The sequence below is a fragment of the Pongo pygmaeus genome, chromosome 1 (assembly GCF_028885625.2).
Source record: "Pongo pygmaeus isolate AG05252 chromosome 1, NHGRI_mPonPyg2-v2.0_pri, whole genome shotgun sequence".
Lineage (NCBI taxonomy): Eukaryota > Metazoa > Chordata > Mammalia > Primates > Hominidae > Pongo > Pongo pygmaeus.
Genome location: NC_072373.2, coordinates 218,901,324 through 218,919,679, shown reverse-complemented (window position 1 = coordinate 218,919,679; position 18,356 = coordinate 218,901,324). Strand labels below are relative to the sequence as shown.

General features: G+C 42.2%; 1 protein-coding gene across 6 annotated transcripts in view; it reads left to right on the top strand.

Moving 5' to 3' along the window:
- VPS13D (vacuolar protein sorting 13 homolog D) overlaps positions 1–18,356 on the top strand; it is a 282,547-nt gene that overhangs the window by 70,588 nt on the left and 193,603 nt on the right. For all 6 annotated transcript variants that reach the window (XM_054438655.2, XM_054438652.2, XM_054438651.2 and 3 more), the window contains 6 exons: positions 4,502–4,724; positions 8,424–8,634; positions 11,335–11,506; positions 11,694–11,806; positions 13,985–14,197; positions 17,948–18,213. In XM_054438655.2, coding sequence (XP_054294630.1) covers positions 4,502–4,724; positions 8,424–8,634; positions 11,335–11,506; positions 11,694–11,806; positions 13,985–14,197; positions 17,948–18,213 — 1,198 coding nt within the window. The remainder of the gene's footprint in view (positions 1–4,501; positions 4,725–8,423; positions 8,635–11,334; positions 11,507–11,693; positions 11,807–13,984; positions 14,198–17,947; positions 18,214–18,356) is intronic.

The window sequence follows — 18,356 nt, the reverse complement described above, 5'->3', positions numbered from 1 at the left end:
ACATGTGCAGGTTTCTTAGATGGGTATAATGCACCCAGATAGCATAGTACCCAATAGGTAGTTTTCCGACCCATTGCCCCCAACCCCCCGACTCCGCTCTAGTAGTTGATGTTAAACAAGTAAGTGTGTTTCCCTGAGTTTTGTGAGCTCTCTTAGCAAATTATAGAACCTTAGGAGGGTATCTATTGTTCTCATATTTATGTCCATCCATGAATACTCAATGTTTAGCTCCCACTTACAAGTGAGAACGTGTGGCATTTGCTTTTCTTTTTTTTTTTTTTTGAGACAGAGTCTCACTCTGTTGCCAAGGCTGGAGTGCAGTGGCACCGTGTCGGCTCACTGCGACCTTCTTCTCCTGGGTTTAAGCAATTCTCCTGCCTCAGCTTCCCGATTAGCTGAGATTACAGGTACCCACCACCACACCCAGCGAGTTTTTATGTTTTTAGTAGAGACGAGGTTTCACCATGTTGGCCAGGTTGGTCTCGAACTCCTGACCTCAGGTTATCCACCCGCTTCAGCCTCCCAAAGTGCTGGAATTACAGGCATGAGCCACTGTGCCCGGCCACATTTGCTTTTCTGTTCCTGCATTAATTCGCTTAGGATTATGGCTTCCAGCTCCATCCATGTTGCTACAAAGGACATTATTTCATTCTTTTTTATGGCTGTGACTTATCCATTTCTCTTAACAGTGTTTGGAGGTAATTAGGATGAGGACTGTTGTTATTTGTGTTTTACATTGGGGAAACTAGGATTCTTTGAGAATAAACAATAAAAATGGAAACACCCAGTAATTCACAGACCCTTAAAGCTGAGAGGACCTTTTAGATGGTCTGATTAGTCCCCCTTCATCCATTTTTGCATTTGAGGAGACCGAGTGACATTTCTGGAACCAGAGATGAGGCCTTGTCATTCCTGGTGTGTGTTTTCATCATTCCTTGCTGGTTTCCACAGCAGCTCTTCAGTCTATTTGCTTATTCCTTGCAAACTCGTTGTAGTGTGTCAGAAAAGCACTTACTGAAATTCCCAGCTACTTATGCCTATTTTTAGTATAATAGCTAATAACATAGGGAGAGAGATGGCCTTTGAGATGTATGTAAGATTTGATTGTAAGATTTAAAAACTGCTGAAAATAGCAATACATAGCTGCCATTTGCTGAATGCTTATTATACATCAGCCAGTGCTGTGCTCCTTACATATAAAAGGAAACAGCTCCCAGTGCTTCTGACACCAAATGTGTTGGGTTTTCCCCCATACTAACCACTTTCCAACTGTGCAGATACCAACTTGTCTATAATTTAATTATGACATTAACCACTTGGAGTTAGCATAAGACCCCACAGGTCCCTAAAGACTGCTCCCCACTCAGACACCAATCACAAGTCCAGGTCTCCTGTATGTCTGACAGACTAGCTATAAGCTTGGGGTTCCCGCAGGGCCTCCTGAGGTTCAGTAATTTGCTATAGTGGCTCATAGAACTCAGAGGAACACATTTACTCGTTTAGTATAAAGGCTGTAATAAAGGATACAGCCAGATGAAGAGGTATGTAGGGCGAGATCCCGTAGTGTCCCGAACACAGGAGCTTCTGTGCCATGGAATTGGGGTGCTCCATCTCCTGGACTGTGGATGTATTCACCAACCTGATATCTCTCTGGACCCCATTGTTTAGGCTTTTAATGGAGTCCCCATTACATGGGCATAATTAATTAAATCATTGGCCATTTGTGATTAGACTCAATCTCTAGCCCCGCTGCTCTCCCTGGAGGCCTGGGCACTGAAACTGAAAGTTCCAACCCTCTAATCACATGGTTGCCTGTACTTCCAGCAACCCCCATTCTAAAGCTATTTAGGGGCTTTTAGCCACCAGTTATCTCGTTAACATACACAAGGACATTTTATCACTCTGGAGATTCCAAGGGTCTTGGAAACCCTTGTGTCAGGGACTAAGACCAAATACAGTTATGGGCTACAGGCAGATACTTGGGAGAATGATGCATCCTTAGGTGATTTCCTTGCTCTGTGATCATCATAGAGTGTCCTTACACAAACTGAAATGGCTTAGCCTACTGCACACCCTGTAGGCAGTTGTAACACCGTGGTAAGTATTTGTGTATCTGAACATATCTAAATATAGAAAAGATACAATAAAAATACTGCATTATAATCTTATGGGACCATCATAGTATATGTGCTCTGTGGTTGACTGAAATGGCATTATGCGGTGCATAACTGTATTTGTTTGTGGTAAATCTTTACTTTGAGGCCATACTAAAATTTTCTGGAGGAAATCAGTTCTAGCCAGAACATGTGACCAAGTTCACCAGGACCATTTTTGTTTCTCTATCCTTCCTAAAAAGGTAATGGACTGAATTTCCTTATCAGATATATCTATATATGGACTTACCAGCAGACCCTGAAGTTAGCCTTGGAAGAAGAATTGCCAAAATACTTAAGAAATTTTTGCAAAAGGGTTCCTATTTTTTAAGCCAAATAATAGCACAGAGTTTGTAGCGTTTTAATGAAAAAAATTTCCCTGTATTTGTTTTTGAGGATTTGATTTTAAGTGGCAGTGCATACAAGGATTGCTTTTTCTTCAAGGTATAATGTGCTTTTTTTGCAACCTGACTATTCTGAAAAACCTTATGGGATTCAGCAGTCAATCCACATTCACATACTTTAAAAAGAAAATTAAAACCTTTAAAATATCTCATTACTTGAGAAAGTCTGCTTATTAACTTTTTTTTCTTAGTGTTTGAATTACTTCCCTACTATGTAAAGAAGTTGTTCTTAAGGCCCATTAAAAAGAATTTCTTTTTTTTTTTTTTTTTTTTTTTTTTAGCCCTCAGTAGTACTTTCTTGGTGATCTTATTTTATATCCTTAAATCTTAGAAAAACTATCTTACTAGGTACCAGTGATTGTTCTGTAGAATTCCATAAGGACTGTTTGGAGTGTGTCGCTTGTTCAAGTGTTTGTAACCAGATAAACATATCTGTGAAGTTTACCTCCCCATGCATACAGTTAAATATAATTGATTACAGTCTGTATGAGATGAATAATTACCTTCTTCACCATCCATCATTTTGTATTTGCATTTGCCCTTGAATACATTTGCATGTGTGAGGTTTGTCTAATATGCATTCCAGTGGTTAAAGAACAGGAAATAATCCTGAAATCAAAGCTTGGAGAGGGGTTATTTGCCGTTGAGTTCCAGGACTCCTGTGTGTTTGGAATTGTTTTACATAAATCCATGTCTTAATGAGTACAAGATTGAGTTTTTTTTGCATATGCTTTTATTTCATTTTTCTCAACCATAGCTTATGCTTAAACCACAATTTCTGAGTCAAAGTCTTTGAAAAGCTTTGGGTTAATCTTCTCAAGCCACTGATTTATTTAAACCAACTACAGAGAGGATGTAGAGATGAATCAAATGAAAGGGCAACAAATACTTTACAGAGTTTAAATAAACTAAGCGAGAGGGAAAGGTTTTAATGTTGAAATACTTAAATAATGACATTTACCTAGTAATCTGCCTTGCAAAAAAAAATATTGCAGAAAGCAAGAACTAGTTTCTTTTACTTGTAATTACTACTTGAGAGAACTGTGAAAGGGAGCAGTGTTTTTGTATTCTTTTCCAAAGCTGAGAGGAGTCAAAATAGAGGCAGCCCTAGAGGGAGAGCCATCCTTCCTCTCCTCCCAGATGCAGTTGAGAATGGCAAGATGGGAACCATGATGCTACGGGAGCCATGCAGACATGTAGCTCCGAGGCCTCCATGAAGAAGCCCTGGGAAGCTTAAAAGTCAATTATTGAATTGTTCTGGTGAAATAGATTTTCCTCTGTTAGCAATTAACCGAATGAAGGTACTAAGTGTGTAAGAAAAGAGTAGTATTTCCAATAGAATTACTGAATCTATTTTATTCTCTGTTAGCCCTTCTTAATTTGTATGTCCTTGAGCCGAAACATCATAGGAATGGCTGGCCTCTTTTGTTTTCCATTTTGTTTTCATTTCCATAGTTACTTAGATGGGAAATGTAAACCCATGAGGGGAGATGTCTAGAAAGTACAAACACATTGGAGCCATGTTGCCATTAGATGTCTTTTCTTAAAACAATATGCCCCTCCTCAAAAGCAAAGCAACAAACTATCATATAGCTGAGAGACTTGCTTTTGCTGCATTTGACCTTGATTAAACCACTTGAAGCAATTGGCATCTTCACATTTGCTCTTGAGCCAAAAAATGGTATCTTTCTGCAGAAGTTTTCAGCAAGTATTGAACTATATGTAATATCTCCGCTGATAATTTTTTGTGGCAGTAAATGTCATGATCCTGGTAGCCTCTTGTTTATGGGATCTGGGAGGCTGAGGGAAGTACAAATATTACAGAGTCTTTGAAGACCCTAGGGACTGGGATAGGACTTTGGAGATATTAAAGATAGAGTCCCACCACCAGTGCTCCCCCACTTCCCATTTCCTGCATTCTAGTTTTATTTTGTTTCTTCCCAGGAATCTGTGCCTTCAGCTTCCCCAACGGGTACTCCCAAACACAGTCTGAGGAAAACGACAAGCATGGAGGAGCCCAGGGGAACCCATTCCCAGGGGCAGTTCACGATGCCTCTTGCTGGAATGGGCCTAGGAAGCCTGAAGAGTGAGTTTGTGCCCAGTACCTCCACCAAGCAGCGAGGGCCGCAACCCACACTGTCTGTTGGCCAAGTGTCCAGTAGTCCAGGTAAAAGAGGAGAAAAGCCGCATAATACTGAAGCTGGGGAAATTCACAGGACTGTTCAGGAACCTGATGGGGGCGGGCATTGTGTTCAAGCAAATGTTAATGAAGAGATAGCATTTCTTTAACGATGATGAGATTTTGATTTTGCTTTAGAAGGTTTAAGAGTTTTGGGTGTAGATTTATCATTGGATGACTTCTACAGTAGGGTTAAATTAGCAAGATACAGTGTAATTAAAGAGATTTTTAGATAGCCTATTAGGACTTTTTTATTATAGGTGAAAATAGTTGCCACCAGATAGTGATAGTATAAGTAGAAAGAGTCTTGCATTCTTACAAGCCACTACCCGGACACTGTCCTTGCAAGCCACTAACTAAAAAATATGAAAGAACACATTAAAAAATATTAGCGTAAATTAGGCAACAACAGAAATGCTGTAGCACAGAGTTTAAAAGACATGAACCATCTGGTTATTGGTGTTCTTCTCTCCAATATAAGAATTAGTCATTCCAAATGAGAGCATTATTTTGGAGGCTTTTCTGGTTTTATGTATTTTTTTTTCCCCTTGAGACAGGGTCTCTCACTGTCTCCCAGGCTAGAGTGCAGTGTTGTGATCATGGCTCACTGCAGCATTGACCTCCTGAGCTCACTCGATCCTCCCACCTCAGCCTCTTGAGTAGCTGGGACTACAGGCATGCGTCATCACACCCAGCTAATATTTTTTGTGTGTGTGTGTATTTTTTGTAGAGATGGGGTTCCATCATGTTGCCCAGGCTGGGTCTTAAACTCCCAAGCTCAAGTGATCCTCCTGCCTCGGCCTCCCAAACTGCTGGCTGGGGTTACAGGCATGAGCCCCCGGGCCGGACCTCTTTTCTATTGTTAAATGTGTTCTGGATGAGTGATGTGCCCGATAAGTGGGAGCTGCTCTGAGCTGCTAGAGAGGGAGGCAGAATATGATGAGCTGCAAAGAGCAGTCCAGTGTGATGAGACTTTGCAAGATGCAGGACACTAGCTGAGAGAGGCTGCTGAGTGTCTTGTTACATAGATCCGAGGAATTGTTAGCTCTCTCTGGTACCTTATAGTCCTAGAGGTGACAGGAAGGTGGTTTTAATTATGTTGATCTTTTAACAAGATAATTTTCATCACCGTAGTAGTAGTTGTGAAACACTATGTGCCAAACATTGTGGTGCATTATTTACATTAATTATTTTGTTCACATTTCACTCCTGTAGGGTTTTAATTTTTTTTATTTTTATTTATTTTTTTATTTTTTTGAGACGGAGTCTCGCTCTGTCACCCAGGCTGGAGTGCAGTGGTGCGATCTCGGTTCACTACAAGCTCCGCCTCCTGGGTTCACGCCATTCTGCTGCCTCAGCCTCCTGAGTAGCTGGGACTACAGGCGCCTGCCACCGCACCCGGCTAGTTTTTTGTATTTTTTAGTAGAGATGGGGTTTCACCGTGTTAGCCAGGATGATCTCGATCTCCTGACCTCGTGATCCCCCCCCTGATTTCACAGATGAAGAGGCAAAGGCTTGCAGAGATTGGGTAACCTGACTTGCCCAAGGTTATGAGGTAGTAATGGAAGAGTTGGACTATGAATTTTGGCAGTCTGACTCCAGAACCGAATTGTAACTGAACATGATACTGCTTGCCAGTCTGTCTGCATGCACATATAGAACACAGAGGGGGCTGCATCTGAGGGCCACTCAGCATATGGTGCCTGCCGCCACTGATGTTATGACGTCCATGATGATTAGGAACAAAGCCAGTCTTACATATGTATTGGTGGATGCCTTTAAGAAGTGATTTGGGATGTTTTATAGAAAGAATGTCTCTTTTTTAACAGTATATCTCCTACTGATGTGCTATTTGTTTCTGAAATTTCACTATTAATGATACATTGTCTTGGATTAAGACAGTGGTTTTCACACTGTTTCCATGTAAACCTAGGATTCCATAGCAGTACCCTAGAGCAGCAGTCCTCAACCTTTTTGGCACCAGGGACCAGTTGCACGGAAGACAGTTTTTCCACAGACAGGGTTGGGGATGGTTTCAGGATGAAACTGTTCCACCTCAGATCATCAGGCATTAGATTCTCTTAAGGAGCACACAATCTAGATCCTTCTCTTAGGCAGTTCCCAATAGGGTTTGCACCCCTATGAAAATCTAATCCCACCGCTGATCTGACAGGAGGCAGAGCTCAGGTGGTAATGCTCGCTCACCTCCTGCTGTGAGTACCCGTCCGTGGCTTGGGGGTTTGGGACCTCTGCCCTAGAGAATCTCCAAAGCCTGCTTCATTCACTTTCCTTCCCCTCTTCTAGCAGATCAGCTCTACTTTTATCTATTCCATGTATTTATCAATGTAATTAACTAATAAAAAACTTATTTTTCAGTGCCCACTTAATGCCAGGTGTTATGATATTTTATTCCCTAGTATATTAACATGCTGTTAGACATGGCTCCTCCTACAGTGCTACTTACAGACTAATGAAAAAGACATTGAGCATTTAAATATTGATAGATTATAATAAATGTTATCATGGAAAAGACAGAAGAAGAGAGAAGACTGAATTTAGATGAGATGGGAGGGCCATGCCACCTGTAAGGCTGTTGAGGCAGCAAAGAGCTTGGCGTTTTGGGGGTAACAAAGGACAGTAAGCCTGAGGCCTAGTGAGCAGGAGAGAGAATGGCTTGAAATGAGCTTGGGAAAGAAGGCCGTGGGCTTGTGCAGGGCCTTGTAGGGATTTGGGGGAGTTTTACAGAAATAATTTTTTTTCTTTTTTGTTTTGAGATGGAGTCTTGTTCTGCCCAGGCTGGAGTGCAGTGGCGTGATCTTGGCTCACTGCAACCTCTGCCTCCTGAGTTCAAGCCATTCTCCTGCCTCAGCCTCCTGAGTAGCTGGGATTCGGGTGCCCAACACCACCCCTGGCTAATTTTTATATTTTTAGTAGAGACTGGTTTCACCCTATTGGCCAGGCTGGTCTTGAACTCCTGACCTCAGGTGATCCGCCTGCCTCAGCCTCCCAAAGTGCTGGGATTACAGGTGTGAGCCACCGCTCCCGGCTTACAGAGAGAATTTTGGATTAACCGTAGCCAGTAAGTGTATAAAATAAGTGAATGTTATGGACTGTTTATTTTTTTAAGGATTACTCAGGTATTTTGTGGGGAGAGTGGTTTTTTGAGGGCTAGAATGGAATTATGTAGGTCTAATGGAGGAGAATTCTTTTTGGTCTAGGCAAGAATGAAGGTGGTTTGGATCTGGTCAGTGGAAATGGAAGTGGTTACATGTGGCAGTATTTGTTTGAAAAAAGAATTTTAGTGCCGGGAAAAGTTTGTAAACGTTTTGGTAACATTGTGTGTGGGGAGGGATTGCGTATGGAGTCAGATTTAGTTATCAACCCCCCAGCCTCAGTTGTTGTCACAGCATGGGCATGAGACACTGTAGAACTGTGACGCGGTCTGTGCTTGGAGTGGAGGCGGGTGGGCAGGGTGTGTCGAGCACATGGAGCTTTGCATAAGGAGGTCTGGCTGCCATAGTGGAGACTCCTGGACAGTCAGTTTTCTGAGTAGTGGACAGCGTGGGGAAGCGGGCAGCTGTAAACATTTTCAAAGACAGAATGAGCTTTGCATTTTTTATTTGTTTAATGCAACCCTTTTTTGGGTCCCCTTTTCTTCATTACCTCTCTTTCCTTGGGTCCTTGTAGAAGACCATGTCTGCCTGCTGGATTGCATTGTCGTGGATCTCCAGGACATGGACATCTTTGCTGCAGAGAGACATCCAAGAGAATACTCCAAGGCACCAGAGGACAGTAGTGGAGATCTGATCTTCCCTTCCTATTTTGTGCGACAGACAGGAGGAAGCCTCTTAACTGAGCCTTGTAGGCTGAAATTGCAGGTGGAAAGGAATTTGGACAAGTGAGTGTTTTTTTTTTTTTTTTTTTTTTTGAGATGGAGTCTCGCTCTGTCTGCCCGGCAGGCTGGAGTGCAGTGGCGCAATCTCGGCTCACTGCAACCTCCACCTCCGAGGTTCAAGTGATTCTCCTCAGCCTCGGCCTCCCAATTAGCTGGGATTACAGGCACATGCCACCATGCCCAGCTAATTTTTGTATTTTTAGTAGAGATGGGGTTTTACCATGTTGTGGTCTTGAACTCCTGACCTCAGGTGTTCTGCCTGCCTCAGCCTCCCAAAGTGCTGGGATTACAGGCATGAGCCAGCATGCCCAGCCAGTGTTATATATCTGAATAACTGTCTATGATAAGTAGAATCTTAACGTGGAAATCAGTGCTATTAAGATAAGTTTGGAAGAACTAGTTATTCACTTATTTCTTCGTCTATTTAACAAATGTTTATTGAGTCCCTACTATGTGCTGAATATGAGGGCTACTATGATGAAAGAGAAAACTAATTCCTTTGAAGGAACTTATGTTTTGTTGAGGGAATACAGGTAGTTAAGCAGATGATTCTAATTTAATGTTTGATTTGATCTTTTTTTTTTTTGAGATGGATTCTCGCTGTGTCACCAGGCTGGAGTGTAGTGGTGAGCTCTCGGCTCACTGCAACCTCCACTTCCCGGGTTCGAGCGATTCTCCTTCCTCAGCCTCCCAAGTAGCTGAGATTACAGGCGCACGCCATCACACCCAGCTAATTTTTGTATTTTTAGTAGAGAGGGGTTTTCACCATGTTGGCCAGGATGGTCTTGATCTCTTGACCTTGTGATCCACCTGCCTTGGCATGCCCACCTTGGCATATGGATATGGTGGCTCACGCCTGTAATCCCAGCACTTTGGGAGGTCGAGGCGGCAGATCATAAGTTCAGGAGTTCAAGACCAGCCTAGCCAACATGGTGAAACCCCGTCTCTACTAAAAAAAAAATACAAAAATTAGCCAGGCATGGTGGTGTGCGCCTGTAATCCCAGCTACTGGGGAGGCTGAGGCAGGAGAATTGCTTGAACCAGGGAGGTGGAGGTTGCAGTGAGCCGAGATTGAGCCGCTGCACTCCAGCCTGGGCGACAGAGCAAGACTGTCTCAAAAAAAAAAAAAAAAAAAAGAAAGAAAAACAGGTTTATTATTTGTATAGAGCATGATTTGAATCTCTTTTTGGCCACTCCCTTCACAGTTCTTGGTTTGGGCAAGTCATTTAATGTCACTTTTTTAGTTTCTTTCTGGATTAATGTTACAACTTAGCTGTTCTCACTGGGATGTTTGTGTTTCAGTCTTATGTGTTAGTCAAGTGCTCCCTGGCTGGTGTTCAGTTATGGTTGGCATGGGCTATATTTGGTTTTACTGGCTAAGCAGTCTTAAGAGAAGCTTCATTATTTAGAAATTGAACACTTTGTTTTCTTTTCAAGCAATGCTTTCCAAAAAAAAAAAGCTTTCCTATTCATCTTATCTAAACTTTCCCCACTCCCATCAGTGTTTCTGTGCAGATAATTGTATTCTGTTAGGCCTGATAGAAGGTGATGCTGAATGCAAGGTGTCCTGTCAGTCTCACACTGCACACACAGCAACCCGAGATGGCACTTGGTCAGCCGTCTCTGTTTTTCTTTGTTATTGCGTCATTGTCTTTTAAAACTCTGTTGTATGTCAGCTTTTCTCTGCAGACAGAATAATTTTTTTTATATACCTCTGCCATTTCAAATACTAGCCCTCTCTATACTTAGAGCATAGTGTCTGTAGGATTCACGATGCCCAGTTCATCCATGGGAGGTTAGAGAAAACTTTTAAGTATTGAGATGTGGTATAGATGTGTGCCCCTCCCCCTCTTCAACTTTACTTCTGTCCATCCCAGCTGAGATGACGAACCTATTCAGAGTTTATCCTAATGTCCCATCTGGGCTCCGTATGAAACACTGGTGTTTGCCTTTAGTCACCACTAAATCCGAAGAGTTAAATAAAGATCTTGGCATCTTTTCTTTATTGCTTTCCCAACTGTGATATTTAAACTCTTTGTGAGTCTCATGAGGTTTGCCTTATTAATAGATTAGTTAGCTCATACTAGGTTTAAGGATTTCCCTCCCTCCATTTCTTGCTCCTTCCTTCCTTCCTTCCTTCCTTCCCTCCTTCCCTCCTTCCTTCCCTCTCTCCCTCTCTCCCTCCCACAGGGTCTCACTCTGTCACATAGGCTGGAATACAGTGGCACGATCACAGCTTACTGCACCCTTGACTTCCTGGGCTCAAGTGAACCCCCTACCTCAGCCTCCTGAGTAGCTGGGACCACAGGTGCACACCACCATGCCCAGTTAATTTTTGCATTTTTTGTGGAGATGGGGTTTCATTATGTTGTCCAGGCTGGTCTCAAACTCCTGGGCTGAAGTGATCCTCCCACCTCAGCCTCCCAAAGTGCTGGGATTATAGGTGTGAGCCACCACACCTGGCCTGGTTTGAGGATTTTCTAAATGTAAATTTTGGGAGAAAAGGGGCTTTTTATAGTTGAAGCGTGACAGTCGTATTAACTTGCTTCATTTGGAGCTACATGAAATTTTTGTCACTGGAAGTAGGAATTACCTACTTGAAAATGTAGGTGAGTACCTTTTAGCCCCGTTATTTGGGTGTGAGCTATGTCATTGTTACATTGGTGACATCTTTGTGTAAGTGATCTTTTTTCTTTTTCATAGAGAAATAAGTCATACTGTGCCAGACATATCTATCCATGGCAATCTCTCCTCAGTCCACTGCTCTCTGGATCTGTATAAATACAAGCTGATCCGCGGCTTATTAGAGAACAACCTGGGAGAACCCATAGAGGAATTTATGCGGCCTTATGATTTACAAGATCCAAGAATTCATGTGAGTGAGACCTTATGTTCTTCTGTAACTCTCATAGTCTCAGCTGACGGTCACCCTGTGTAGCTATTCCTCAAACTCACCTGGAGAAAGAAGGTGGAGCAATGAGCAAATTAGATTTCTTGGCGTGTGAACCTATTTTTAGGATGGCATCATCAGCTGTGGATTGACGGGCATTTTCCTTTTGTAGACTGTCCTGAGTGGAGAAGTGTACACCTGCATGTGCTTCCTCATTGATATGGTGAATGTAAGTCTGGAGCTTAAAGATCCAAAAAGAAAAGAAGGTGCTGGATCCCTAGCCAGGTATGCCTTTCATTATATTATTATACTGTTAGTAACAGTATCCAAATAATATACATGTTTTTGCATTGACACAGAGCAGAGGTTGCAGAGTGGTGGCCCACAGATGGAATGTTGTCTGCAGAGTGTCTTTTGGTTGATCTACACAGTGCTTTTGAAAAGTTTAGATTCATGCTCTATCAGTCAACATAGGTTAGGTTATGCTGTAGTAACAGACAACCCCAAAGTATCAGTGACTTAAAACAGTGAAGATCTTTTTCTCCCTCATACTCTGTGACCATTGTGGGTCTCAGGCTGCTCTGCTCATTATAGTCACTTAGGGTGACAGAGCGGCTAGTGTTTTGATGTGCCCGAGAGAAAAATGAGCTCTGAATGGTCTTGAATGGCAACTAAATGCTCTGGCAGACTTCGTGGAGCTAAAACGTGGTCCCACACAGGGTGATGGAGTCAGAAAGTCCTGTCTTGCTGTGTGTCTGAGTAATTACGGGGTGGGAGATGCAGAACCACTTGATGTGCAGCATTGATGCCTCGCTGGCCAACATTTTCAAAGTTAGGGGCTAGGCGCAGTGGCTCAGGCCTGTAATCCTAGCACTTTGGGAAGCCGAGGCAGGAGGACTGCGTGAGGCCAGGAATTCCAGACTGGCCTGGGCAACATAGTGAGAGACCCTGTCTCTACAAAAAATTTAAAAACTAGCTGCGCATGGTGGTGCATGCCTGTAGTCCCAGCTACTCAAGGCGTTAAGGTGAGAGGATCACTTGAACGAGGAGATTGAGACTGCAGTGAGCCATGATCACACCACTGCACTCCAGCCTAGGCGACAGCTGAAACCTGGTCCCCCCCGCCCCAAAAAGTTGCGGGATTTTATATAAAAGGTTTGTATTTAGCTTCTTTTGAAAAACCGGAAGCTTTGGCAATACTAGGTCCATGTTCTCACTTGGAAGCATCTGAAAGCGGAGTAGCAGTTGCTCCCTTGAAATGGGGCATATGGTTACCTAGTACTTCGCTTATTTCTGTCACTTCCTTAGTCAGTGTAGATGTATGGATTCGTGATTACTGGTGTGGAATTTTAAAGAGTACGTTTCACACTTAATAACCTTTTCATTTTGATCTCTTATCAGCCCTGTAAGCTGGGCGTACATCACTCTTTTCCAGATAGAGTTTCTGACTAGCTTAAGGTCGTATGACTGGGAAAGTGGTTTGGCATTTGAAAACAAGACTTCAAGGCCAGTAATTCCCTGCTGAAGCACTCTGTCTTCTAGTTAGTCTTTCTGTTGAAAGTCCGCCATGGTCTGTACCTAACTCAGCTGATGCGAGCATTGCATACTGAAACTGTGGTCCCACGTTGGTGCTCTTGTGAGCCAGCAATTTTATTCCTTCCTTTTTTTTTTTTTTAAGACAGAATCTCTCTCTGTTGCCCAGGCGGGACTGCAGTGGTGCCATCTCGGCTCACTGCAACTTCCACATCCCTGGCTCAACTGATCCTCCCACCTCAGCCCCCCAAGTAGCTGGGACTACAGGCATGAGCCACCTCACCCAGCAATTTTCTGTGATGATTGGCTATGCCCTTAGTTTTTCTCAATATGGAATAATTCTGTATGTATTGTCATAATGGTACTGAGTAATTATGAATTCCTTATTGCAACTTTCTCTGTTATGAAAAAACGATGGTTTCAAATGCATTTCCTGTTGATAGATTAGTTGAATTATTCTCCGTGTGAAGAGTATTATTTGTTCCCAGTACACTATAACAGTTTCACATAAACAGTTGGACAGACCCTGGAGAGTGAAACATCCAGGCAAGCTAGAAGCTGACAGATGAAGGCCCAGAGGGACCCTTGACATCCTTTGGGGATATACAGCCTTCTTAGACTTCTGATGGGTCATGGGAATGATAACGGATTCAGAATATGTTAAACGTGGTATTGTTACTTCTCATGCCGTTCCTACGAACAAGATCATCTCTTTGGAACTGGAAAAGTAAGATCCAAGGCACAGTGACACTAACTCCATTTTGAGGAGTCTATTAACAGAATCAACAAGAAAACTCAGAATGAAAGTTATTCTCCTTATGGGACTTAGATATATTTTTGATTTTGTTCTTGTTATCTCGAACTTATATACTTTTGTAGAATGGAAGAGTTGTGTTTCACATCTTGCCTGCTTTCTTTTCTCTTTTATAGATTTGACTTCAAGAAATGCAAACTGCTCTATGAAAGTTTTTCCAACCAAACCAAGTCCGTTAACTTGGTTGCCCATTCCATGGTGGCTTTTGACACGCGTTTTGCTGGGCAGAAGACCAGCCCTGGCATGGCCAACGTGTTCAGCTGCATCTTCCAGCCTGCCAGGAACAGCAGCACCGCCCAAGGGGCCATTCAGATTGAACTACATTTCAGGTAGCAGGTCCAGACCCTTCTCTGCCTTTCTTTATGGAGACATTCCCTTTTGGGTCAAGTCTTTGTTGGCTTTAGAACATCAAAAAACCAAGGAATGACTAGACAGATAAATAGATAATGGCTTAATCAGTGCAGTGTACTGTATATTAATGTATTATTCCTATAATCTTGCAGTTTCATTTATTGGCCAAAAGATGTCTCTGTTGCCTTTAAAAATAAAGTAGTTAAGAATTGAGCCTCAAAATCAATCTCCTTGTAAGCTATAGACTGTTTTAATTTGTAAAGTGGCTTGGAGAAGGAAGAAATTATGCTGGTTTAAGGAAAAAAATAAAGAGACTTTTGGTCTTTACAAATAATGGAAGGAAGGTGGGTATGACTTGAATTACCCATTTATTCAAGTCTTACTCATTATCCATGTATACATAGTTTTTACCTTTTTGAATTAGGTTATATTTTTCTTTCTGGTATTATGGGAGGCAGTGTTGTATGTAGAAAGAACATATAGTTTGGAATCAGACAGATCTGGACTGAAAACCTTGCTCTCCCATTATCTAGCTGTGTGTCCTCAGACAAGTTGTTTAGCCCTTTTGAGCCTCAACTTCCTCTTATATAAAATAGAAAATTACCTATACCCACCTCATGGGGTAGAGGTAATAAAGTAATTCTGGCATATTGCTTGGCACAGTTGGCAGCTGTCATTGTTATTGCTGATATAATGTGTTGTTTTATGATATACCATTTGCTGATGTTATGGCTGAACATAGACCTTAAAACTGAAAAATTAGGCCTGATCTAAAGAAGTCTTTCAATGAAAACCCAAAAAGGAGACCCTCCTTTCTGTTAGTGCTTCATGTCATCAGACATGTTGTAAGTATAAACCACTAAGTAAAAAGATTGTGAAAAACTTTGTGGTTAAGCAAAAAACAGAACAAAAAGTCATCAGGATTATTCTTACATGTTTCTGTATGCCTGACATTTCAATGTGCTGTTCAGAATTCCCCAGGGTTTAGGTTTTGTTTTGTTTTTCGAGAGAGGTCATGATTTCTCCATATGCCTTTAGGAAGTCTAGCAGAGTAGACATTTACACTTTTTTATGAACTTTAAAATTTCAGGAGTAGGAATCCTAATTGCCTCTTATTGGGCCCTGCCATGAGCCAGGCACTTTAGCTATGCTCAGTGTAATCCTGACAAGTCTGCATAGGGGGTGACTTCTTCCTCATTTTGCAGTTTCCAAGTTAGAAACTTGGAGAAGGGTTAGTTCACTCTTCTAAGGTCACACAGCTCGTAGGTCAAGAAATCAGAGCTCAAACCTGGGTGTGTGATGTTAAAGCCCATGACGTTTCTAACAGTCTTTGGACCTATCAGGTGTCTCGTCATTGGGCTGATTGCAGTCATGTGATAAAATGGTCCCATTTTGCCTTTCATTTGGTTGAAGATGTTTCCTTTGAACAAGAGGCTGGCATCTGTTTGGTCCATCTGGAGAAACATTTCTCTTTTTTTTTTTTGAGACGTAGTCTCATTCTGTCGCCTAGGCTGGAGTGCAGTGGCACGATCTCAGTTCACTGCAACCTCCGCCTCCTGGGTTCAAGTGATTCTCCTGTCTCAGCCTCCTGAGTAGCTGGGACTACAGGCTCCTGCCACCATACCTGGCTAATTTTTGTATTTTTAGTAGAAACGGGGTTTTACCATATTGGCCAGGCTGGTCTCAAACTCCTGACCTTGTGATCTGCCCGCCTCAGCCTCCCAGAGTGCTGGGATTACAGGCGTGAGCCACCATGCCCGGCCGGGAAACATTTCTTTTTGAGTTTACTTTATTATTATTGATCTGGCTTCCTAGACTGTCAGGTAGTTGTCTCCTTCTTATCATATTTTTAATATATAGGGAGCCTGGAAATATTTGTGTATTATAGGTGTATAATTGGAGTCAAATAATAAAGGCTCACCTTGGCTCTTGCTAACAGAAATACTATTGTTAGCGAGAGGAGTGAAGTGTTCTTTTGATGGGAATTTTTGAACGCCTTTCGTGTCTGAAGAAGAATTACTCTTCTGTTGGGATCTTGTGTGTCAAATATAAATCACTTCACAGTGTTTAAAGGCTTGAAATATTTTCCAGAAAAGGGATCCAACACACTGTGACTTTCCAGTTAAATACAGAACTCTGACAATCTATGTTCAGAATGGGGTGGAAAAATTTTACTGAGGGCAACATTTTTTCTCCATTACAAAAGAGTAGAGTGTTTCTGTGAAAAATGCTGTGTCTGTAAGAAGGAGCCGTGCATCATGATGCCCTTTTACTAGAGGCAGTGAGCCAGGTTTAGGGGAAATGAGGAGCAGAGAAACCAGCCTTAGAAATATTTCCAAGTTAGGTTTTCCCACATAGGAATACCTTTTAGGTCAGGGAACCAGGTACATGTAGTAGCTACAACCCCAGAGTCTCTTTTGGGCTTACGGAACCAAGTTCAACCCAGAAAACCCCATTTAAGTGCTCCAGCCCCTGTTTCTCTTGTCCTACTCATCTGAGGCCTATCCATTAGTAGGCCGGGCCTGCTGATGTACTAATAGGGCCTGGATGAAGCCCCTGACTGCATCATGGTTTGAGGTCAGGCCTGAGAGTCCTCGCTGGGTTTTCACATCAAATGTAGACTTTGGAGTAATGGCAACTTGTCCCCCCACCCCCACCCCAACTCTACCTCTAGGTTACTTAGGGGACATTTATCCCTGGTAAATGTCATCTTACTTGTTCTTCTTGGGCCAAAAGATGTGGGCTGTCAGGTCAATTTCAGCTAGAGAAGCAGTCTAGTACTAGTGTGTGTAAATTTGGTATTATTTATAAAGAAGTGATCCTAGATGTCAAAGAAGGAGTGCCTCACTGATCTTCTTGAAATAGCCCATAGGGAAAGAAAGTGACATTTATCAAATGCCTGCTATGTGCTTGGTGCTTTATTTCTTATCATATTAATATTCTTCATTTTATAAGTGGGGAAACAGGCTGAGAGAAGGTAGGCGACTTTCATAAGATAAGACAGCTCGTAAATGGCAGTATTTAAGTTTGCGTCTCTGACTTCAAAGCCTGTGCTCTTTACCGTACCAGAATTTCTTGACCTTAGCACTATTGACGTTTTGGGTCAGATAATTCCTTATATGGGGCTGTCCTGTACATTGTGGGATAGTTAACAGCATCCCTGGCCTCTACCTATACTAGATAGCAATAGCAACCCCCTCTAGTTGCAATTGCAATTGAAATGTGAATAAAAAATGTCTCCAAGGGCCAGGTGCAGTGGTCCACACCTGTAATCCCAGCACTTTGGTAAGCTGAGGCAGGAGGATCACTTGATCCCAGGAGTTTGAAGTTACAGTGAGCTATGATCGTGCCACTGCATTCCAGTCTGGGCAACAGAGTGTGACCCTGTCTCTAAAAAAAAAAAAAAAAAAAAAAAAAGAAAATAATGTCTTCAGGGGAGCAAAACCATCTGATTGAGAACCACTGAGCTATATTATCTATGCTGCTTTCTTATAAAATGTTCCTTGTTGTTTAAAAATATAATGAACTTATTACACTGAATGTGTTATTAAACCAGTAATACACTGAATATGTTATTCAACCAGTGTTCAAAGTTTACTGATACTCAAAGCAGGCAGTTTGGAAAATACTGGAATACCACCTGCCAAAACCGAGCAGTACATTTGCAGGTTATTGAAATAACCAAGTTTCTTTTTTCCAATTTATTTTCTCCTGTCTTCTTTTTATAGATCTACCAAGGATTCCTCCTGCTTTACAGTAGTTCTCAACAATCTCCGTGTGTTTCTCATATTTGACTGGCTACTGTTAGTCCATGATTTTCTCCACACTCCCAGTGATATTAAGAAACGAAATCATGTTACTCCTTCTCGCCATCGTAACTCTAGCAGCGAATCTGCTATAGTTCCCAAAACTGTGAAGAGTGGAGTAGTTACCAAGCGGTCTTCCCTTCCTGTGTCCAATGAAAGGCACCTGGAGGTCAAGGTCAATGTAACAGGTGATTATATGTCGGTGTGATTCATTGGTGTTTACTTTGGATGTTAGGCTCAATATCTGCCTTACAGGATGATTGCTCTTTTGCCTCCCATTTTTCACATGAGCACTTACACATTTGCCTCTTTTACAGACCTGCAAGCATCA